At 38.2% G+C, this 24,298-nt stretch overlaps 1 protein-coding gene across 2 annotated transcripts in view; it reads left to right on the top strand.

The window, feature by feature from the left end:
* Positions 1 to 19,291, top strand: part of LOC108244491 — a 41,472-nt gene extending 22,181 nt beyond the window's left edge. For both annotated transcript variants that reach the window (XM_037973012.1, XM_017430737.3), the window contains exons 3-5: positions 11,304 to 11,371; positions 17,115 to 17,334; positions 18,428 to 19,291. In XM_037973012.1, the coding sequence (XP_037828940.1) occupies positions 11,304 to 11,371; positions 17,115 to 17,334; positions 18,428 to 18,939 (800 nt within the window). In that variant the 3' untranslated portion in view covers positions 18,940 to 19,291. The remainder of the gene's footprint in view (positions 1 to 11,303; positions 11,372 to 17,114; positions 17,335 to 18,427) is intronic.
* The last annotated feature ends 5,007 nt before the right edge of the window (positions 19,292 to 24,298 follow it).

The following is a 24,298-nucleotide window of genomic DNA, read 5'->3' as shown; positions in this document are numbered from 1 at the left end:
GGTCAAGAGCGAGAGTATGGCCGAATGTTAAAAGAAGCAGAATGGTAGCTGAAAGTTTAAAGTGGCAAAACAACAGCTAAAGTATCAAAATAATATTTAAATGCTATTGGTAGCAGAACGGTAGCTAGAAGTGGCAAAACTGTAGCTAAAAACTAAAAGTGGCTGAAAGGTAACTAAAAGCAACACACTAAGACAAAAATCGAACTGAAACAGATTTTAGTGAGAACAACATTTTTTAGGAAAGTAAAGAAATCTGTTTATTTATCAGGAAAATTTGATTTTAAATAAAGGCAAATATTTTACAAAGTATAAAAGTTACAAAAACCAGAAGTTTTACTTTATAGTTATTGCTCCCAGTGGAAAGGCAAAGGCAGGCGGTAATGTTGTTGCCATTAGGAAATAATCATTGGCTGTACCTCTACAATTGAACAAAGTTTGGAGCCAAGCTGATTCAAGATGGCTGCCACACCTAACTGACTTAAGAAATGATAAAAATGGCAATAATTAAGTCAATTTTGCAGATATTGACATCATATTTGGTGTGGTAGTAGCTGAGAGTCATTTACATTGAATACTCTGAGTACTACTTCTTGCATGAGGTCTACCTTGAAACTGTAGCATTACCTGTTGGAGTTAATTCTGTTAGTTGGTTAACAAAATATCTTGTTAACCACTGGATGGAAATAATGAAACTTTCTGAAATTATTTATTGGATGTAAATCAACTACTGAATAACTTTTGAAACCAATTCCATTCAAGATCTCTGCAACAGCTAAGTCACCTTAGAAATCATAAAAGTGGCTATAATTAAGTCAGTTTTACAGGTGTTATGATCAAATTTGATGTGGTAACAGCTGAGATTCGTTCACAACACATACTCTGACATGACATCTCAATATATTACACAAGACAGGGCATAATGTTACTTTAAAGGTTTGACCAAAATGACTTTCTAGGACTGTATTTCTATTTTTCTGTTTAAATTTCTGTTCCAAAAATCAACATCATATCTTTACACTTTTTTTATGAAAAGGCCCTCATGAAAACATTTCAAAACATTGCCAGTTTTGTCCAAGTAATTCACAGCAGTTGAGTAATCTCTGCTAACTGGCTTTGTGTTTATGGGCTGGTCTTGCTTCTGGAGAGTTTATTCACTCGACTAACTGTGAAGAACAACTAGTGAGCTGAGGGCCAACAGTGTAAATAGGAGGTGACAAGAACTGTGCTCTCCCTGCTGTGAACATGCAGCTTGATGGGTAAACCAAAGGCTTTAATCAGCTAAACAAGGAAAAAAACACATGCTTGGCTTTTCTAATCACACACACTCACACATAAACACTATCAGGTCTTCAGCAGCTAAAGATCTGCTCCTTGTTCTCCCGCTCTCAATCCTTCAACTCCCCCTCCCACCTCTTCCCTGAAAAGGCTGGAGGCGTCGGGCTGTAAACAGCTCCAGAGTGCCGGGCTGAAATGAACCAGCAGACAGGCTCATGTAGACTCCCAGCTCGTTGATCTAAAAGGAGCTAAACACTCCCAGCTGTGGCATTAAGGACTCTGAGAACAGCACCTCTCCAGAGACGCAGTGAGGAGCCGCAGCCTTAAGTTTAAGTTTATTTATTTAAAAGAGGAACATTGCACATTAATTCAACATGAGTACAATATAAGCACATCATGTAAATGTGCCAGACAATACAGACAGATTTCCATATGTAGTACCTGGTAGGTTACTGGTACAAGAAAATGCTAAAATTTCATCACTTGTTTTTTTTTTTGTGACAACCTCAACATTTCCTTAAAAAAATCATCAAAATCTGTTCATTAGTTTGTAAGTAATCTTGCTGCTAACAAACGGACGGACAAACAGACCAATGCTACCCCGAAAACAACCTCCTTGACAGGAATAGTATTAATCAACCAGTCCTTCTTATTCACAGGCAGCTCAAATGGTTGGATTTTATTTGTAGCTTCAGGGTTTGTAGATTGTTAACAGGACAGATCAGAGTTCATCTTTTACTTGGATAAATACATCATCACAATCACATCACAGCCCTGTCACTACAGTGGCAGGTTATTTACAGCTTCCATCTCTTCTTATATATAATAAACTAATTTAAAAACAAACCTAAACAAGGTTTTAACAAGGGGGTCACCCTTGACCTTTGACCCTGTGACTATAAATTTAACGAGGATAATTTTTGACCATGAGATGTTTAGCTGTGCAGTTTGACATTGCTCCATTGCACGGTTACAGGGACACCTAGGATCTTGTCCCCTGACCTTGACTTTTGTCCGGATCACCACCAAAATATAATCACTTGTTTGTTGTGACAACTCTAACATTTCATGAAAGTTTTATCCAAATCTGTTCAATAGTTTTTAAGTAATCTTGCTATCAGACAGACAAACAAACATAACCTTGTTGGCAACATAACCTCCTTTAATCAGCAAAACCAGAGCTAAAACTTAAAATAAACAAAACTGTGACTAAAAGCTAAAAGAACCTAAACAGTAGCTAAAAGTTGAATGTAAAAAACAAACAAACAAACAAAAAAATAGATCAACTAAGCTGGAGTAAATTTCAAAGAGACAAATGTTTTGAAGAAATTGAAGATATCTCATTGTTTTTTCAGTCTTGTCCTTTGAACTCAGAAATTTCTGCAGAATTTTTTGATGATATGATCTGAAGATGATGGGATATTCAAAGACTTAACACCTTTCTGCTCAGGAACATTGTTCGGAAATTGTTCCACTCTTTTTAGACTGGTGATGTTTTGTGCCTCTGCCCATCTTTAATCTGAGAAATTATTCTTCTCTAAAATACTCTTGTTATATCCGGTCCTCTCATGACCTGTTGACTATTAACCTGATTAGTTTCAAAATGCTCCTGTAACTTTTTCTTATTTGTACCACTTATTTTTACAGCCATTTGTTGCCCCGATCCAACTTTTTTTGAGGTGTGTTTCTGTCACAAAATTCAAAAAATGTCCTATTTAAAAAAAAAACAACATTTAGTAAGTTTACAATGTTCCATTGAAAATAAAGTATGGGTTTATGACATTTGCAAATCATTGCATTATATTTTACTTACATTTTATGCAACATCCCAAATCTTTCAAATTATGGTCGTGTTGTTTTATTTTTATTGATTTTAGTGTAGGTTGTCCTACTTGGATCCAACTGGCTATACCATAATTCATCTGTGAAAGAAGCCTGGCATTCATGCACGTTTGAAGCCTCAGTACCGTATTTTACACACTATAGGGCGCACTGGATTATGAGAGGCACTGTCAATGAATGATCCATTTTTGAACTTTTGTCATATATAAGGTGCACCGAACTATAAGGCGCATTAAGCGAAACAAAACAGCTCCTTGTCTTTTCGGAGAATACTGCACTGACATAAGCGTCAAGTATAAACGCCTCCACCGCTCGCTCAGGTCTGTGCACGGAGCCCTGCGCGACTGAGCCTTAATGCTGCAGGCGGTGCAGCTTTGTAGTTTACCAAAGTTATACTAAAACATTACGACTTCTGACATATACAAGGTGCTTTGGATTATAAGGCGCACTGTCGATTTTTGAGAAAATTGAAGGCTTTTCAGTGCGCCTTATAGTCCGGAAAATACGGTAGTTAAATTGTTCCTTATATGTCTAAAATCAACCAAACTTTTAAACTTGTGTTTTAAAAGTAAGTTTTGAATCCCTTAGTATTTGTAGTACTGAACTACTAATAGACTTCTACCTGCTACTGTGACTTCAGGATCTGAGTCTCTATTTATAGACTTTGTAAAGAACATGCATACAGTTCTGTAAATCTGAGTTACATAACCAGTCAGAGATATTTCCCATTAAAGCTGATAGTTCTTCTGCAGTTTGCTGCTTGTTTTTTACATGCAGATGGACAACAGTGTCATCAGATTACTTTAGGTGGACAACCTTTCATCTGACTTCACTTTGCTGTTTGCTTTGAAATCCGCTCGGAGACAAAGGAAGATAAACATGATATCGTCAACTCTGTTCAGTTTTTGGTTGCCATGTTGCAGTCTGCACGTCTTCCCCCTGCTCGGTTTGTCTCCCCTCGTTCTGTGGTTGCCTCCCCCACCCCTCAGTGTGTGTAACTCTACTTCGCCTTGGCTGGATGGCTGCAGCTGGAACGTGTTTGATTGCAGAAATGCATCAACAGGTCTTATCGTGAGCTGTGATCCGGAACCTGTTGTCAGTCTTCCACCCCGCTGCACAGGCACAACCGCTGGGATTGACTTTGACTGTTAAATAAACATGGTGCCTACATATCAGTAAGATCTGCAGATGCATGAACGGTTCACACTGGAATTTGTTACGGCGACTGTGCAACGTTGCTGTTGTTCAGCACCAAGATTAAAGAAAGCCTTGCCCAGATGACAGATGTAGTTTAAACAATGTTGAAAGTAACTGTAAGCAGATTCGTTTAAAAAAATCTATTCCTATCAGATTTAAACAAGCAAGGTGCTTAATATGGATTTACCACTATTATGCAAGCTAGGAGGTAAACAAAAACATGGGGTAAAAAAGTGTTTTTTGGTTTGTTTTGTTTCTCTCGCCCACCTTCAAAGGCGAAACAGAGATAAGATTTTTGTGCTTGTCTGTGTGTGTGAGTAACCTTTGGAGCCATGCACATTCAAGATGGCTGCCACAGCTATGCAACCTTATAAAAAAATGGCTTATCACTAAGCCAAGTTTACAACTACTGAGCTCAAATCTGATGTGGTTGTAGTTGAGAGTTGTCCTCAACACTTACTCTACGTGCTAACTGATTGAGCAAAAAATGTCTGTTCTGTCTGTTAGCAAAATATCTCATGGACCTGTGAATGGATTTTGATGAAACAAAAGTGAAATATTAACTGTGACCTTGACCTTTAACCCTGTCACCTTGAAAGCAGCAGTGACCACCTCCTAAGAGGAGTCCAGCTGTGGAGTTTAAGACTCCTGTTATCCAGCTGCAGAGTCAGAGAGCGGCCTCATCTGTGATCTTGACCTTTGACCTTGAACTTCAATCGAATCCCCAGCAAAATTGAATCCCTTCTTCCTTGTACCATGTTTGATGTTTTCTGAAAATTTCATGAAAATCCGCTCATACCTTTTTGAGTAATCTTGTACACAGACAGACCAACAAACAAACAGATGCTACCAAAAACATAACCTCCTTGGAGGAGGTAACAACCCTCGATTGGGAGTGGAATTAAAGAAATTAATCTGCAGGTGAATTTAGCTGCATATACAGAGCAGCTCATGCAGTTAAAAGCTTGAACTCCTCACTCTCCAGTTTTGAATTGATAAAACTCCCCAGATGGGAATTGTAGTGTCTTCAACTACAGCATAAAAATCCTTTTTTTTAACTCTGTCTAGTGTGAATAAGAGCTCTTATGGTCACTTTAATCAAGCAGATTTCCTCTGTGTAGTATTATAAGTAGAATAATGTGCTGATGAAGCAGTTATTTGTTGATTACCTCAACCAGTAAACTGTTTTTCTCAGCTCTTCTTAGCTCTTTTTCTGTTTCAAATAAGCATTTAGCTGTGATCAACTTGTCCGACTTACTCTCTCTCCTGCCACCTATTTAACCGTCTCTGGGTAGGACTCACTGTGGGTTGGGGGAACCGCTGATGCATTTTGGCCACTGTTTGGATGTAGTGGTGCTGATCATTTAATCTGAACTGTCACACTAGTTTGTATAATTTGACTGAAAAAAATTGAATTAATTCACGTCTCTCTCTCCACTGTCTGGCATAAAGCTTTATGACACAAATCTACGTGCACTCTTTTATGTCTACTTTTTCCACTAATGTAAAGCAGGAAGTCAAATAAAACAACACTTTGTAAATAATTTTTGTTAGGTTTTTCCACTAAAAAGATATGCTGGTGCTAGAGCTGGTTCTTCATTTGTTCTTCAAAAAGAAAAAAAAGCCAACTTTGAGCCATTACAGTACATATTGGTAAATGTCTCTTTTGGTAAATGTTTGAGCCTAACTCTGTTGTATTCTGTAGGATAACAGAGCAGAGAGACCTTTTATCTTCACAGATCCAGGGCACCTCCAAAGATTTTCAAAATGGTGGCCAAATGAGGGCCACTGAATCTTGGGGGTGGCACACAGAAACCAGAAGCTATAAGAGAATTTCAGGAGTTTCGTTGTGCTCTTGTCATAAATACAGCAACCTGGGAGTTAGGGAATCATCGTCTGATACAGACCTATTGTGGCGTGACCACATGCTGGGCCGTCCCAGTTTCCCACTAGTTGGCAGCTGAAATAAATCCTGACAAGCTGTTGTGCACATGGGTGTACATGAAGGTTTGTAAACTAAGGATTTGGCAGAGAGGTATTTGGCACAAAGACATCATCAGTCACTCATTAAGACTGTGGGATCATTACTGCGCGTGTAGCCTGCACTTTACCACAGGAGTATTTTCATTTGTTTGTTTTTATAATTGTGTGAATCGTGATTCAGTTTTCACGGTACTATTTACCTGTTGTTTTTTTAACTGCATTTTTTGGCATCTCACTACTTATGGACACTTTGTGCCATTTTAATTGTTCATATATCAAATGTTGAGCTCACTCAGGCTTTACCAGCCCATACAGTAAAAATATATTTTAGAGGTTGATGAATACCAACTTTCTAATTGTTCCAAATTTATATATACCTGCAACAAATAATCTTACAATTTTAAAGTAAATTTTAAGTTCAACAAATAGGTAATAGTTAATTATGTCGTTTTTTTCTGATCAAACTAGTGGTAATAATGTAATGTCTTGAGAGGACATGTCATGGAGGTTCCACGTTTTTGGTGTAACATAATTTATTGTTTTTTTGCTCAAAGGTTACAAAGAATCTCTTTGACTGGGTTGCTTTTTGTTGTTCCAGTGACTGCTCGCTGGGTTTTACAGTTTAGTTACATTTAAGGGTTCACACTGTGTGATTTTTGGCTGAGATAGATGAAATTATTTGTTGTGAAAGAATCATAAGAAAGTCTTTGCTTTTGAGTTTAAGGTCGTTCACCGACAGCCGATTCAACACTCTTACGTCTAAAGACCACAGACATAATGTAAAACTTGACCAACTGGCCCTGCCTTCTCTCACTGTTTGGAGTCAGGAGGACCTGGTTTGCTGAAGGTGCTTTGTTGAATTTTGGGGACCTGAGTCTGCTCCCTAGTGGTGTGGAGCTTTATATCCTGCCTGTGTTACATGACCTTTTCTTTTAAGCATCAAAAACAAGTTAAGCTGGGGAATTTTAATATTCCTGATTGGAACCCTCCTCTGAATCGATCCATAACACACTCCAACAAATCCCTGCAGCTAAAGACCATCACTTATTCATTTTTTTAATGTCCTTTCTGATATTCTGACTGGAACATTTTATATGGAAACACATACATGTTGAGATATAATCAAGGAAATAAGTGTCGGCCATCTAGGGGTGGCAGGTTGAAACAACAACAATGTGCAGTTTCAAGTGTCACAGCTTGTGGAAGAATGTACACCGACACAAGGAGCTAAAAAAACTTGAGAAATGTAATGATCAAAAATAAAGGAGCTTACGTGGGACCAAAAATAGTACAAAAAAAACAAATGAAGCTTGAGGAACACAGAGGGGGCGAAACGAGATAAGGCATGAAGCCACAATGACAGACTGCAGGTGAATGAAGACGGGATAAAAAGGCTGTAGCTGAGACTAGAAGGAATGGGGAACAGGTGTGGCAGGAGCAGGACTGAGGAGAGTAGAGGCTGACTGTGGAAAAGTACCGAAGGTGATGAAAGACTTGGGAACAGCTGAACACAGGGAAAATAAACAAAAAAACTAAACCTCCAAAATACAAAAAGTTACCAAAAAAACAACCAAAATATACAGATCCTGACAAAAAAGCCTGTTTACTCAGACAACAGCTCTGTGTTAATATCACACATTGCATATATTTACCTAATAATGTCATCAAAGCTTATGTCACTTTATGTTGTCCACCAGCTCAGATATGCAGCTTCAATAATTTTGTGCTCTGGGCTCAAAAATGTGGCCTCAACAGTCCAGGTCCTTTGAAATCATCTGTGTATGTGTTGGAGGGATAGCATGGATACACTCAAGTGTATTTGTATGAAATTTGGTTGTTTTAGTTAAGAGTATACCAAGATATATTTTACCCAACTATATTTAAAATCTATGTGAAGAGCCAACCTTCAGCATGTTAAATTCCAGGTTTATTCTTGTCTTTTTTCCCATTCCTGTTAATTCCCATGGAAAGTTTCCAACTTTGAAAATAACTGGAATTTTAGGACCCTTCAAATAACTAACTAATAATATTTGAACATAAAGCACCAAGGTAAGAATTACATGAGTCAACAACAGTCAGCACCTGAATAAAATTCCAAGGTGTGTTTTTTATTTTTTTTTATTTTACAAAGAGCAAAGTCTCATATGTTTTTATGAAGGGGAGGGCTTAAAACTTGCACTGGGACCGTCCTGTGGGGACGCTGTAACGGCCCCAGCTTTAACTTCCAGATTCCCGTATGAAGTCTAGTATTTTAATACATGTCTATGCTAAATACGACCTATGAAAAAATGTCAAGCAGTGTCAAAAGTTTTCTGGAAAAATTGTGCCATCTGACTGTTGTGTCAATAATATGACAGGAACCTGAGCTTTCCAGTGCTATGTCACATGTGCTCCAGGTGCTGAAAGTGCCTGTGAACACAGTAAAGTAGAAAACAACAATTAATTTTTTTATATAATGCGGTGAAGTACTACGGGTTAAGATCCTCTGTATCTTTGTGCTGACGCTAATTTCTGTGAAGTCACAGATTCTACTCCTAGCAGGGTTTCCCCCAGAAAAGAGGCTAAGCCTGGTGGTAGGTGGTCGTTCGCCGGCCGACCGTGATTTAGTAAAAAAAAAAAGATTAAAAATGACAGGAAAGTTGAAAATATGGCTATTTATTATGTGATATTGTAAGATATTTGTGCCAAATTTTTACCCAACTACAGTTTTACAAAATGGCACTTTTGAAATGCTTTTTTAAACAAAAATATAATTAAAATAAATACAAATTGTTTGCACCCAATTTGAATCCTAATTTAAGTCACATTTACAAATAAATTTAATTAACATAAATGAAAAAGTGCAAACAAAGCACCAACACACGTCTCACTTCCAGGCCAATGAATAACAACAGAGAACTCTGACAAACAGACAGATGCTGTACTGTACTGTGCTTTTTGTGGCACAGGCTGCATGTTGGATCACTACATGAAACAACAAAACATATCTAATGCTGAATTTAATAGCATCATTTTATTGGTAAACATGGATAATATTTTCACTAAGTACAAAACAGGCTTACCATATTCAGTCTTGTAAAGCCACCCGCTGAGTTTCAGCTCAACTAACCATTGTTGGTCAAACCTGCTCGATCGATGTTTATTACTGTGGCTCTAACGACCTGCTAACTCCAGGTAGCTGAAGGTGGCTCGGCCTCAGGGCTCTTTAGAGTCCCGCAGGGCTCCATGAACAGCGCGTAGACCTGAGCGTGTGGTGGAGGCGTTTATACTTGGAGCTTACATCGGTGCAGTATTCTCCGAAAAGACAGGGGGCAGTACGCTACGTAACCAGTGGAAATACGGTAAAAAGGAGAGCAGATGGTTGTCACATCAAATATGGCTGCACGTATTCAGGAGGAAGAACTGTTGTGTTTCTGGCTGTGATACAGACAGGATGTTTAAACCTAAAGCATTCAGTTTGTCTTTCATTGATTTATTTGCTTTAGTTGTGATTCGCCCATCATAGGACTAATATTTCTTCCCTCTGTGGTCTATAAACGGAGCGCGGTGCACGCGGTTCACGCCAAGTTACAAAAGGTGCACAAGAGATCTGATCACTCAGGATGCATTTTACTACCAGGTGTGCTCATTCCTACTTAAAGGTGTTGTCTTAGGATCGGCTCAGCCAGTACCAATGTTAGTGTTTGCTCTGAATGAAGTCTATGTTGTAGAAAGATGTGATGCAATAAAACATCGAGTCCTAAAAATATACCATCTAACAAACAACAGTTCCCATGAAACTGATGTCAGACCCTAAGACCTTCTGACCTTTGTTTTAGCTTTTTACCTGATTCAAGATGGCCGCCAGAGTTAGGCAACCTTCGCAAACACTGAAAGGGCTATAATTCAGCCGATTTGACAGATATTGAGTAAAAGCTGGTGTGGTAGTAGCTGAGACTCGTCCCCAGCACCCACTCTAAGCAGCAACTGATCAGGTTGAAATCTGTTTATAAAACTTTGCCTTTAACTTTTGGAGTCAACTCTGTCGCTACCTGTTGGAAACTACCCTGTTTGTTAGCAAAATATCTTGTGAACTGATTAGCTTTTGGAGTCAACCTATTTCAAGATGGCTGCTAATCAACCTTAGTCTACACAAACTCAATCATTTTTTACAGAGTTTGAGCTCAATTTTGATGCCGTAGTAGCCGAGAATCATTCACAAGCACTAAAAGATCATATAAGATCTTGCTATTTTGCACAAAAGCTGCATAACATCATCTAAACAGGTTTGACCAAACTCCTTTCCTTCCCATCATAAGATGATTTTAGTCTAAAGCTCTGGCATAAAACTAACAGGTGACATGCATTCCTTCAAGGAATGCTAAGTCTTTAATTTATGTAGGAAAATTGTACAGTGCATACACAGAAAACCTTTTCCCGTTTACAGGGTTAAAGCAGAACCTGACCTCATGTCCCAGGAGCTCAGCAGCCACCACCGTCTTCACGGCTGGACGTACTATATATAAACATCTGCACCCGTGGCATTTCTTATCACCTGCTGTGGTTTTTGTCTGAGACCTCCGCACCGTGCCCTTGCTATGCCTAGTTTCCCCTGCCTGTACCCCTGCCACAGGAGTGACCTGAAGAATGTCTTTGACATGTGTATCACAGCTGCTGCCTTTTGTTGCTGTTTGCATGCATGTATGAACAGACAAGCCAACACTGGCCACAGCTGTTGGCAGCAAACACTGCTCCTTTTTTAAAGCAGCAACAAAAACACTGTCCTCGTGCATTGAGGACGTGATTTATGTGACATGACGACTCACTCAGGGGCCCACCATGCTTTCTGTCTTTAATTTTATTTTTTTATAGTATCTGGACATTTGTGAACGTGCAGACATCATGCTGCCCGCATGTTGTGCCTTTAGTTTATGTTAGACTTTTCAAAGGAACTTGTGGAACAAGCAAACGTGTCAGGGTGAAGATTTGTTCTTTTTTCTTAAAATCCCTTTTCTCTGTTTCTCCAGGTGGGACAAGATGGAGGGTTCAGAGGAAGAAGAGACAGATTACTTCTGACATATCAGCAAAGGCCAAGGTTTGTCACACACTGTCCTCACCTTAAACTTGAACTGTTTTTCCTCTTATCATCTGTTGCTTTAGTTGTCTATTTGTTTTCTTTAGTCCTTAATGAATGTCAAATATCTGATAAAAATAAAACAGCCTTGTAACTTCTTTATTTGCACTCATATGGCAACAGTAAAGCAAAAAAATGAGTTTATTGCAGGTGTGAATAACCAAAATGAGTTTTTCATGAAACCCGTCAGTACCAAAGCTATAATTGCAGAATTAGAAGCAAGCAGACAGAAACTGATCCAGGCAGAATTAGAGGTATTTGTAAGAAGTGAGTGAAGCTCATTTTGATTAAATAGCCTTAAAATAATTATCTGCAGCATTTGTTTTTGGTCATTAGTCCTCTTTCATTTTCCTAGCTATCAGCTATCACTGAAGGGCAAAAAAAGCAATGTTTTTGCCTGTGTTTGTATGTATGTGTGTTTGTGTGTCTGTTAGCAAAATATCTTGTGAACCACTGGATGAATTTTATTTAAACTCTCAGAAAGTAATCATTGGAAGTACATTTACAACTGATTTACTTTTAGAGTCATCCTGATTCAAGATGGCCACCACAGCCAGCGGACCTTGAAAAACACAAACATCTCTGTAACTCAATTCATTTCACAGATATTGTGTCAAAATTTGGTGTGGTAGTAGCTGTGATAAATCCCCAAGACATATTCTGAGCACTAAAAGATTGTACAAAATCTTTGTTCTGAACTTTGCCATTAAGAATTTGGAGTCAACTATGTATGTGAGTAAAATAGGCCAGGAAGCACTGAGAAGATTTTAATTAAACTTTTGGGAAGTAATCAGTAAATGTGCCTCTACAAATAATTAACTTTTAGAGCCAACACAGTTCAAGATGGCTGCCACAGCCAGCTAACCTTAGAAAAGATAAAAGTAGCTGGAGTTCAGACAGCTTTATAGACACTGAGTTCAAATTTAGTGTGGCAGTAGATGAGAGTCACTCACAACAGATACTCCAAGTTCCACTCATTGCACAAGATTGTTATTCAAAGATTTAGCATCCCAGATTAACAAGGATGTTAGAGCCATCCATGTTAGTCTGTTAGCATAATATCTTAGGAACCACTGGATGGATTTTTATGCTACTTTCAGAAAGTGATCACCGGATGTACATCTATGACTTATTCATTTCTGAAGTCAATCAATATAAAGATGACCATCGAGCCAACTGAACATTAGCCAACACAAAAATCGCTATAACTAATAATATGTGTCACCCATACTGAGCTAAAATTTGTTTTATTTGTAGCTTAGAGTCATACACACCACATACTCTGAGCATGACATCTCATTGTATTGCATGGGAATGTGCACAAGATTATTTACAAAAATGGCTACAACTCTGCCTTTCCTCAACAGGAGATATCTCAGTTTACAACTCTGACATGAAGGATGACAGGTGAAATGCATTCCTTCAAGGAATGCTAGGTCTTTAGTTACATGTCTGTGAAGCAATTTGCCAAGACTAAATACCTATTCTACTAGAGCTGATAGTAATTTAGTTCAGAATGTCTTTAAAGGAGACATATTGTGTCAGTTTTTGACAGGGTTACAGCACCACTACACATTTCCTGCCCTGTTTTTACAGCTTTTTTTTTTGTAGCAGCTTTTAGAGGGTGGAGTTAGTCACTCCACTCCACCCCTCTCTACCCTGGGATATGACCCTTTTGAGGTCAGTCCTACAGCTTTAAGCTACCATGCTGACCTAAGTTTGGACACAAATTACATACATTTAAGCACTTTATTACCGTATCGTTGCCGTCAGACAGAAATTTTGTATCCTATTATAAAACACAATCTTAAAAAAAACAAAACAATGTATCTTTAAAAAAACAAAAAACATAAAAATAAACTGTGCGGTCAGAGTTTGTAATTTGAGTGTATTCAGGATATTGAATTGATAGTTAAAGAATTATAGATGTATGGATTCTTGTGTGAAAAAAGGCTAAACCTCTGGATTTAAGAAGGAATGTAACTTTTTCCAAAGACTCTTACTTGGACTTACAAGTTTAGGTCTCAAGCTCTTTTAAATACTTTTCAGTGGGTAGTTATCCAAAGAACCACAGACGAAGGTGAAGGGGGACCTGCTGAGGTGATTCGTGCAAAAACATGACAACTGTTAAGGGCCGAGCATTCCTAAAGGAAATAATTTCGCCTGCCAGCTTTCATCCTGAACTTTTAGGATCAACTTATGTTGAGAACTGACAGTTGTGGCCATTTTAGTAAAATTTATGTGCATTTGACTGAGTTCTACTCATTGGATAAAGTCAAATAGCTGTAGTAGCCATTTTGAATTGAAGTGACTCTAAAACGTACATCTAGTGATTACTTTCTAAAAGTTTCATTAAAATTTGCCCAGTGGTTCATGAAATATTTTGCTAACAGACTGACACACAAATTTACACACACACACACAAACACACGCAGGTATAAGCTAAAACATAATCACCTGTCTTTACCTTTTGGTGGCAAAAGATAATAAAAAATAGGGATACAAGACTTTTGCCTGACAGCAACTACATGAATCTGCATTCTTACTCAGCCTGAGAGCTAAAACTAGCACACAAGTATTAATATTATCCTTGTCTTCAGTTAAGCCCCAGAGAGTTCATTCTGATATGTTTTTAGGCACAATCATGTTGTGAGTCATGCATTAAACTGGGCCTGGTTGAAGTAATGCAACATTCAGCTACATGTGGAGTCAAAATCACATTCCTGCTTAGGCTCAATATATCCTGGGCCTGTATTCTGTTCATCTCCTAGTGTTGAAGCTTTTAGAGAATAACGTTTGGAGCTGCTGCTAATATGGACTACTTTTCACCAATGGCTACATTTATAAAGGTGAAAGTTCCAGAGTAAGTGGTGCATTCAGTGACACATGAGAAATAAGAATTTCTGAATGGGGGGAAAAAAATTAACTATTTTCTAGTCATGTTGTTGTTTTCTGTTCAGAATGTGAAATATAAGACAAAGCAGTGGCAGAGCTTTAACTGAAGTTATAAACCGAAGCTTTAGGTTAGTTGAGCAATAGGGCTGCTGGTGAAAATCTGGTGTTTGTGACAAAGCAAAGATTAGAACGGCGCAACACTGTCAGCACTGCCCACTGACGATCACCAGCGATGTAAAAGAAAACTTTTAGAAATATGGAGTTCAGTTCATCAGACTGAACAAATGACGTCACCCAGTGTCCTGATGTGTCAGGATGTATTTCTAACCTCTGTCATGTTCAATATAGGCTTTATTTGGCTATTTTGACAGTGTGTTATGTGTTAAAATTACAGTAAACTAAACAAACAATATTATACATCATGCTAACTAGCGTTCTTCAAGGTGGGTTAATGAGTAGCTGCAAAACTGTTGAAATCTTTTGCCATAATCAAAAAATATTAATGTTGTGGTATCTAATTACTCCAAAATAGATTAAATCCTAGAAAAATAATAAGTAATTGATAACTTAAACGTCACAGATTTTTTTTTATGAGGTAATGACATATACATAGGACATATAGTATATGTATATGTACGTATACAGTATATATATATACATTACAACAAAAAGAATAATCTCCTACAGTTTTCCATTTCAATTACCAGGCTGAAGACAACAGCAGACATGTTGTATGATAATATAAAGACTTTTTTTTTTTTTTTTTCAGAAATTAGTTTTTACATTTCTTTGCTAAATGTCAGGGTTTCTCCCAGAAAAGAGGCTAAGCCTGGTTGTAGGTGACCGTTGTCCGCCCGACTGTGATTTAGTAAAAAAAAAAAGATTAAAGTTTACAGGAAAGTTGAAAATATGGCTATTTTGTTTGTGCCAAATATTTATAGAACTACAGTTTTACAAAAAGGGACTTTTGAAATACTTTGTTAAACAAAACTATAATTAAAATAAATACAAATTGTTTGCACCTAATTTGAATCCTAATTTAAGTCACATTTACAAATAAATTAAATTAACATAAACAAAAAAGTGCAAACAAAGCACCAACACACGTCTCACGTCAAGGCCAATGAATAACAACAGAGAACTCTGACAAACAGACAGATGCTGTACTGTACTGTGCTTTTTGTGGCACAGGCTGCATGTTGGATCACTACATGTAACAACAAAACATATCTAATGCTGAATTTAATAGCATCATTTTACTGTTAAACCTGGATAAATTAGCATGACTCGTATTAATATTTTCACTAAGTACAAAACATGCTTACCATATTCGGTCTTGTAAAGCCACCCGCTGAATTTTAGCTCAACTAACCATTGTTAGTCAAACCTGCTCAATCGATGTTTATTACTGTGGCTCTGACGACCTGCTAACTCCAGGTAGCTGAAGGCGGCTCGGCCTCAGGGCTCATTAAAGTCCCGCAGGGCTCCGCGAACGGCGCGCAGACCTGAGCGTGTGGTGGAGGTGTTTATACTTGGCGCTTACATCGGTGCAGTATTCTCCGAAAAGACAGGGGGCAGTACGCTACGTAACCAGTGGAAATATGGTAAAAAAGAGAGCAGATGGTTGTCACATTAAATATGGCTGCACGTATTCAGGAGGAAGAACTGTTGTGTTTCAACTTAAAGCATTCAGTTTGTCTTTTATTGATTTATTTGCTTTACTTGTGATTCGCCCATCACAGGACTAATATTTCTTCCCTCTGTGGTCTATAAACGGAGCGCGGCGCGCGGTTCACGCCAAGTTACAAAAGGTGCACAACGTGACACCGTGCAGGACCTTTGTGCAGGGGCGGGGACAGCGCGATTGCATCACTGTTGGCACGCGCACCCTCGCACGGTTAGGTAGATAAAGGTAGCAGTTTTGGGGGTGCGGGGGAAAAAAAACGTGTATAAAAAATGACATATTTATAATAAACAAGTGGAGCTTAGCCTGGCGGGCCGCCAGGCTTATAATACACTAGGGGAAACCCTGAATGTGGTCAGCTGTCAGTGTGCCATCTCCAACCACAACGAGCAGTCATTTCCTGAGAAACAGCAACCAAAACAGCTTCAGAAAGTCATTTTCTCATAAGAGCTACAATGAAAAACACATGATACGTTCACTAACTGCTTTATTAAAATAAAACCTGTACAGCTCTGTGTGAAGTTGGTGCCGATACAAAGAGATGTGAAATATGACTGAAGTTGGACCTAACTTTTTAAAGTGTTTTTGTTCCACCTTGAAATTGCAAAATTAAAGAAGTAGCTTTTAACATTGAAAATTAAAGTCCTAACATTCCTTGAAGAAATACATATTGCCTTTACCTTTCATGCCAGACTTTTAGATTAAGATCCTCTTATGTTGAGAAGGTGGAGCTGTTTTGATGAAACCTTGATAATAACATTATGTATGGTCTTATGCAACATGGTGAAATGTCACACTAAGAGTATGCATTATCAGTGATTGTCAGCTGCGATCACATCAATTTCTAGCTTAATACCTATAAAATTGACTAACTTATAGCCATTTATGTGTTGCATAATGTGTGCTGGCCATCTTCAATTGGATTGGCTACAAAAGTTAATCAGTTGTAGACATTCATCCAATGATGATTTCTTAAAGGGTTTATCAAAATCTGTCTAGTGGTTAATGTGATGTTCTGCTAACAGACAGACATAAACGCACACACACACACCGAGGCAAAACCATGTTAACTGAAGGGTGGTGTTCAGCCTAAAGCCCACCTGATGTTCCTTCCCTCCTCCCTAGGTGCTGCTGTGGGTGCTTGTCTCTTTGCTGCCTCTAGCAGAAGGAGCTCATATGAGAGCCAGTGCTGCTGCTGTCGGTGCTGGATCAGACACGGGCCACACTCCGGGCCTGCTGGGAGACCAGGAGGAGAAGGAGTTTCCTGTTACCCTTCCAGAGGTGGTGGAGGACAAGGAGCAGGAGGATGAGAGTGATCCGTACTCTACGTGGCATGCTCTGTATGGTACTGAAAGTCTTCTGAAAGAAGAATCTAAGACCCATCAGCTGCACTGGACAGAAACCAGTTTAGATTCAAATATAGTAGTTCAATTCAATTCAGTTTATTTATACAGCATCAACAAAAGTTGTCTCAGGGCACTGTACAAAAACATTCACATACATTATAAAACATTATAAATAGTTCAACTGATGACTAGAGAAACTGCATTTTCTGCTAAAATGCTGAGCTCTGAATGACTTTGATCAAGTTTGCTGAAGAACCTAAAACTGAGTTGTTAAAGCTAAAAGAAGCAGAACACTTGCTAAAAGCTAAAATTAGAGAAAAGCTAGCTAAAAAAGCAAAACATGAGCTAAAAGGTAAAAGTAAAGTAAAGTTCAAATTAGCAAAACAGTTGCTAGAAACTAAAAGAAGCAAAAGACTGGTTTAAAGTAGCACAAGGCTAGCTAAAAGTATCAAAAGGTTATCTAGAGGCTAAAAGAGGCAAATGGCTGACCATAACCGAAAAGTAGCAAAAGGTTAGCTAAAAGCTAAAAGTAGTTAAAGATAACTTAAAGTTCAAATTAGCAAAAGAGTTGCCAGAAGCAAAAAGTAACAAAAGGCTAGCTAAGAGCAGCAAGTTGCTAACTAAAAGCTAAAAGTATTACAAGGCTAGCTAAAAGGCAAAAGAAGCCAAAATCTAGCTAAAAGCAGAAAGAGGCCTAAAAGTTAAAAGCAGCAAAAGGCTAGCTACAAGTAACATAAGAAGACAAAAATAGTTGCTGGAGCAGATTTCAAAGACAATCATAAACTCGAAGGAATTGAAGAAATATCAATATATTTATATGAGGAAAATATTTGAATGTAAAAGTAAATATTTTAAAAAGTTACAAAACCCCAAATTCATAGCACCCATGTCCTGAGCTGAATTTTTGATAAACTGTATGAATGGCTTAAAGAGTGGTTTGCAAAAAAGTAATAAAAATTAAAAAGCAGGAAAATAATGATGTGAATGCTGAATCAGCATTATGTGAGATCATATGAAAGCTAGCTGCTGATACTTCATCCATTTTTTTGTTTTAAACATTCTCTACAACTTTTTCATTCTCTTTAATTTCAGAGCCGTTTGTAATGGATGAGATGGATGACCATCCCAGTATCCGCTGGGCAGGGCGCTCCCCACGCTCTTCTGACCCTACAGAACCTCAACCTAAGGGATCGCAGAAGAAAAGGAAGAAAAGGAAGAAGAAAGAAAAGGAGGAAGAGGAAGAGACTGCAAATGGGGACAGAAGGGGCAGAGGTAAAAGCAGGCGCCCGAAGCAGAGCAGCAGAGACTGCCGTGTGGAAAAAAAAGAGATGAGGGTCCGTGACCTGGGTCTGGGGTTTGATTCAGACGAGACTGTCCTTTTTAAGTTCTGTGTGGGCTCCTGCCAGTCTTCAAGAACCAACTACGACCTGGCTCTCAAGGCGCTGCTGGAAAACGGGTCGCTGCCTCGCCGCACCGCCCGCAAGGTCAGCAGCCTACCCTGCTGCCGGCCGGACCGGTACGAGCCGGTTTCCTTCATGGACGCTCAGACCACTTGGAGGACCATCAAGTCACTGTCTGCTGCCAGCTGCATGTGCATGGGCTGAGGGGCCAAACCCAGTTATTACTCAGAAAAGAGAAACTTTTTGTGTGAAAAAATTGTTTTGGTTTGATGTGGGAGAGACCCAACGACTGAAGTTCAGAAGTTCTAAAGAAGAACACGGTTAAAGGACTGACGCTGTGGAGGTTTTAATGCTGCCAGAACAGGCGAGAATATGACGCTCACTCCGAACGGTGAAACCAGCTCTTTCCAACCCCCCGCCACATAAACAGGGACATCATGTTTTCTCTTTTCTACGTTCAGGTGAACTCAGCCAAATGGATGCCATGCATCTTCATGTATTACTGTGTAAAAGTAAAATATGTATTTATTTCAGATAAATTATTTATTTATTATGGCTTCATATGAGAGCTGATTTTATAAACTCTATATTGTAGATAAATATATCTATTTATTGCCAAGATTCACATTTCATGTTCACAGTTGCATCTGCTTTTTACAATCCGGTTTTGTTTTCTCGGTGAGCTTATTTTCACACAAGTCCGAACCGGGCCAAACAAAACACAAACAAAAAGCTCTGATTCTTTTCGACACAGTTCACCTCGACTCTGGTGAAATGATGGAGTGTTGTTAACTTTATTTTATAAACTCATCAGCACCTCTTATTTTGCTCTGACAGGTAATTGCTTTGCTTTAAAGGGATATTTCAACCATTTTGAAGAAGGGTTCTGTAAAAATGGTTAGTCTCTCATTGGGTATTGAAGCCAGTAGGACCCAGTTTATGAGAGCTGCCATGTTGTTTATTTGAAACCAGATGCTGCTCACAGTGGGGCTTTATGTCCTACCTACTCCTGCACACATCACATCATCATGGTGCATAAACTTTGTTTTAAGCATGAAATAACAAAAATGGATGGAAAGATAGTATATTTAGCTATTATTATATAGCTAAATATAATATCTGTCCATCCATTTTCATTACCCACTGTTTCCTTTCCAGGTCACAGAAGAGTTGGTGCCTATTTCCAGCAATCACTGTGTGAGAGACAGAGGACAAACAGGTCTCTGTCACAGGGACACACAGAGACAAACAAGACAACCAACCATTCACACTCTCACTCACACCTAGGGACAATTTAGAGTTACCAATGAACCTAACATGCATGTTTTATGGTCTGCTGGAGGAAATCTGAGTACTGAAAGAAAACTCCCACATGCACAGGAAGAACATTGGCTAAATGTACAAGAGAAATGAATATTTGAACATAAAGCAGCAGGATAAGAGCTGCATGAATCATAAAGAGTCAACACCTGAAAAAAATTATCTGAGGTGTATTGTTTTTAACAAGGGCAAAGTCTTCTCACATTTACATGGAGGGCACAAAAAAATAAATGCGGCTGAGTAAATCAATAAAACTTGTAGTGAGACCATCCTGTGGGGACACTGTTCTTCTTGCTTCAACTTCCAGGAGTTTGTATGTTGTCCAGCTTTATTAATGCTGATGTGTCCAAACACATCCAAGATCAAAGTGGATCGCCTCCGGGCTTAAAACAGTTCCTGTCTACAAAATGTATTAGTGGTTCATATGAATGCTACTTCATAAACTTTTTTATTGCACTCATTTTTCACATTACAGAGTTATTTCCATAAAATTCTGTGCTTATTTGAAAGCACAAATAGTGGCAGCAGCAGTGAGCTGTAACACTGCAGCAGGAGTGCCAAAATAAGCATGCAGTGCAAAACTGATAGCAGTGTAAAAGTTGAAATGATTACCTTTGCATGAATTACAATGATATTGTTGAGACTTGAACTGTCTTAAGACTGCAAAATCTGATCAGGAAGTGAGTGTGCTCAGTCCATATTGACACCTGTTCAGACCACGTTTTGCACTTGGTTTGTAGATATCAGATTGAATTTGGACTGCACTAAAAATATGTGTGAATAGCCTCAGTGCTCATTGAAAATGTTTTCACTCAGACCACCTTTGGAAGTCTGGACCCCTTTGTTCCACATAAATTGGTAGTCTGAATGCAATTTGTCCTGATCCTCAGTGTAGGACCTCCTACTGAATTATCTTACCCCACACAAGCAGCAGAGTTAATACTGTCTGTGGTGGTCTCTGGGTACTAATAAAAAAGACAGCTCAGCTGCTGGCTTATTAAAAATAATAAAAACATTGATAGTGTTCTGAAGATACAGCTTTTTTTGTATTTTAAGCTAATAGTTGTAATGAACTGCTTATCAGAATCCTTCTCATTAAAAAGGTTCATTGTGTTTAGATTTTATCAATTAGAGTAGAATGCAAAATGTAGTATGGTGAGTTTTTCTTTAGTTTGTTTGTTCTGATTGTTTTAGAGCTGATTGCACCCATTGTGGTCACTGTAAGCTATAAGTTGCTGTGTCAGTCAGAGGACAACAGCGTGAATAGTGTTTGGTTGATTTATAATCACCTAACTGATTCAATTAGGTGAATCACACAGTGAAGCTGTGTGGAGAACAGCTGATGGCTTTGAGCACACTGGAATTTTATGGGTTAAAATCTTCAGTCTTTGCTCTGACATGGAGCTCTGTGAACTCACTAATCTTTGTATTATATTTCTCCGATAGTGCATCCCTTCCATGATTAAATTTATCTGGAGATAACGCTACAAAAATCTGACTCAAATGGCTCTGAACCATGTTAATGTCAAAAAATGATAATGCCAAATGTGTGTTTTACAGAAACACCAGCAGACCTGCTGATGTCCTGTTTGTTACTCACCAACAGCCCTCTGTGTGACGTGGCTGTGTGTGTATCTGCACACAGCATAGGTAATCCCATTGTAAAAAATGTTTTGGGATACACATTTAACTTCCAGGTGAGAACGCTCTCAATCAGGGCTGCCCACTTGAAATCACATCACCCAAGACAGATATAAAGTGATAGGTTTGAGCTAATGATGCCTAGTTGGAGCAAACTGACTTTCAAAGCGAATTTTGTTATTTTAAAGCATCTCATAACTTCAAAATTTTATAGCAGTTCATGCAAATGATTTTACTTATTCCTGGCATAAGTTTTGTACTGCGCAATCATTACTCAAAAATAGGATTTTCCTTCCAGAAGTGTCCTCAGACTGCACCGCATGTGTTACACCTCACTGCTGCTGCTGCTGCTATTTGTGCTCGCTAAGAACCTCAGAAATTTATATAAAAGCTGTGTCATGTGAAATCAAACAGTGTAATTTCAGCATAACATGAAATGCTATGAAATCTTTTAGACTGGAATTGTTTTGGTCTTAGGCGCATTTAGACTAGCCATTAGCTCATCAGCCCATCAGAACTTAACTAGTTCTCCAAACTGAGGCCACTCAAAGAACCATCTGCTACAGGTAAGATATTAATAGTTCAGAACGTTTACACAGAACTCCACTTCAAAATGGCAGAGGTATTCTTTTAAAGTCAAATAAAAAAAAACAACATAAAAATGACATGTAAAACTAATCTTAATATATTTTATTTTTAAAATATTTTTTTAATGAAAGTGGTTCCATAACTAAATTCAAATACAGTTTTACTGCATCACCCATCATCATCATCATCATCATCATCATTATTATTATTATTAATATTATTGAAATGTTCTTTATTTTTGTATGGCATTATTCTCTAAGGGAATAAAGTTTTTAAATATGACTCCTATTTAAATCAGCGCACTCTCCAGTATTGTTTTTGTTTGATGATCTTCATCCTTCCTCAGCGTCACTCACAGTAGGCTTATATTGTAGCGCCACCTGCTGTTCCAAACTAAAAAACAACCTTTAAGGAGCAGCAGCAGCTCTCCTATCACCTGATGATGTTTGCTTTCCAGTCTGATCAGCCCAGCCAGGTGTAATAAAAAACATCAAGTCTCACAGGTTTAATACAAACTTTTTTTTTATTCCCCAAAAAATGCTATGTTCACATCGGCTTTTCACAAATGCAGGTATCAAAGTGCAACTGTGCGACATAAATATACTTGACAAATTCAAAATATTACATTCAGTTTCATTTTTTAAACCTCTTTGTGAAGGAGAACAAAAAAGCAGCACATCAGACTTAAAAAGGAACATCTAGAACATCTGTCCAAACCCCAGGTCCTCAGGGCCCCACTTGTCCTGCATCTTTTCTATGCATCCATGTTCCAACACCAGATTTAAATTAAAGGCCAAGCATTACTCAAAGGAATACATAATGCCCGCCACCTTAGATGACAGAGTTTTAGACTAAAATCCTTTTAGATCAGTGCCTGTAAAACTGAGTTACAGCCATTTTTGTGTTGGCTAATATTACTTAGCTTGAATTGGATTTAATCAAAAAGTTGATCAGTTGTAGTTGCATATCGTCACCTTCTTAAAATAATTGCCTAAGTCATTTTTTTTCAAAAATTATTTTTTTGCCTAAATCATCTCAACAATCAACAAATGGTTCAGTTTTTTGTGTTTCCTGAAAAAATGCAAAAAATGACTTAGGCAATTATTTTAAGAAGGTGACAATATCCAATTATTACTTTTTGAAAGTTTTAATAAAATTGGTCCAGTGGTTCATGACATGTTTTTCTAACAAACAAACAAAGTTGACTCCAACAGTTAATACTAGTTTTTGTTCTTTGACTGTGTGCTGTGTATGACTCAACTACAACCCAATGTTAGCACAATATCTCTAAAACTGACTGAGTTAGAGCCATTTTTGTGTTTTCTAAGTTGGCTGGGCTGATAATTTTGAACTGGATTGGGTCAAAACATAATTCAGTTGTAGAGGTGCAGCCAATTATTATTTCCTAAGAGTTTTGTTCAAATCTGTTCAGTGGTCCATGAGAAAGATGGGCAAAAACCTCACTGTCTTTGCTTTTCAGTGGCGTTTCAGCATTTCATCATGTTCTGCAGGTGTGTTGGTCGGAGACATGTCAAACGTGCAGGACAGAGGGCTCTGAGGACCAGGGCACTTCTGGCCTACAGTACAACAGAGATACAGCGAAACAACATGATGGATAAACGTCACCATGGAGACACAAACAACTTCATTAGGTCGATCAAACTCAGGATCTCACAGTATTTGTACCCATTGGGTATGATTTATTTTCATTTCCATGTTTTAAAAAAAAAATGGAAGTCATCATAGAGTTCATACTGTTGTGTGAAACAGAAGTTACGGGTCAGGGTCCCAGGTTCTGGTCTAGAACCCACACTGGGTGCAGAGAACTGGTGTTCCACTATGGGGCGCCGTTTGTAAACGAGCTTGTGCTCAAAATTCATGCCTAAATTTTGTCACATTTAGCTTCAAACACTGTTTAAAAATGTAGTGTGGATTTTCTGATGTCACTTTTTACAACATTTAGCTAGTTAAATGTAATTGTTACAGCTACATGCTAAATATAAATATAAATCCT

This window comes from Kryptolebias marmoratus, linkage group LG20 (assembly GCF_001649575.2).
Source record: "Kryptolebias marmoratus isolate JLee-2015 linkage group LG20, ASM164957v2, whole genome shotgun sequence".
Classification (NCBI taxonomy): Eukaryota; Metazoa; Chordata; class Actinopteri; order Cyprinodontiformes; family Rivulidae; genus Kryptolebias; species Kryptolebias marmoratus.
Note: the sequence above shows the minus strand (reverse complement) of the source record. Positions and strands in the feature narration are given on the sequence as shown.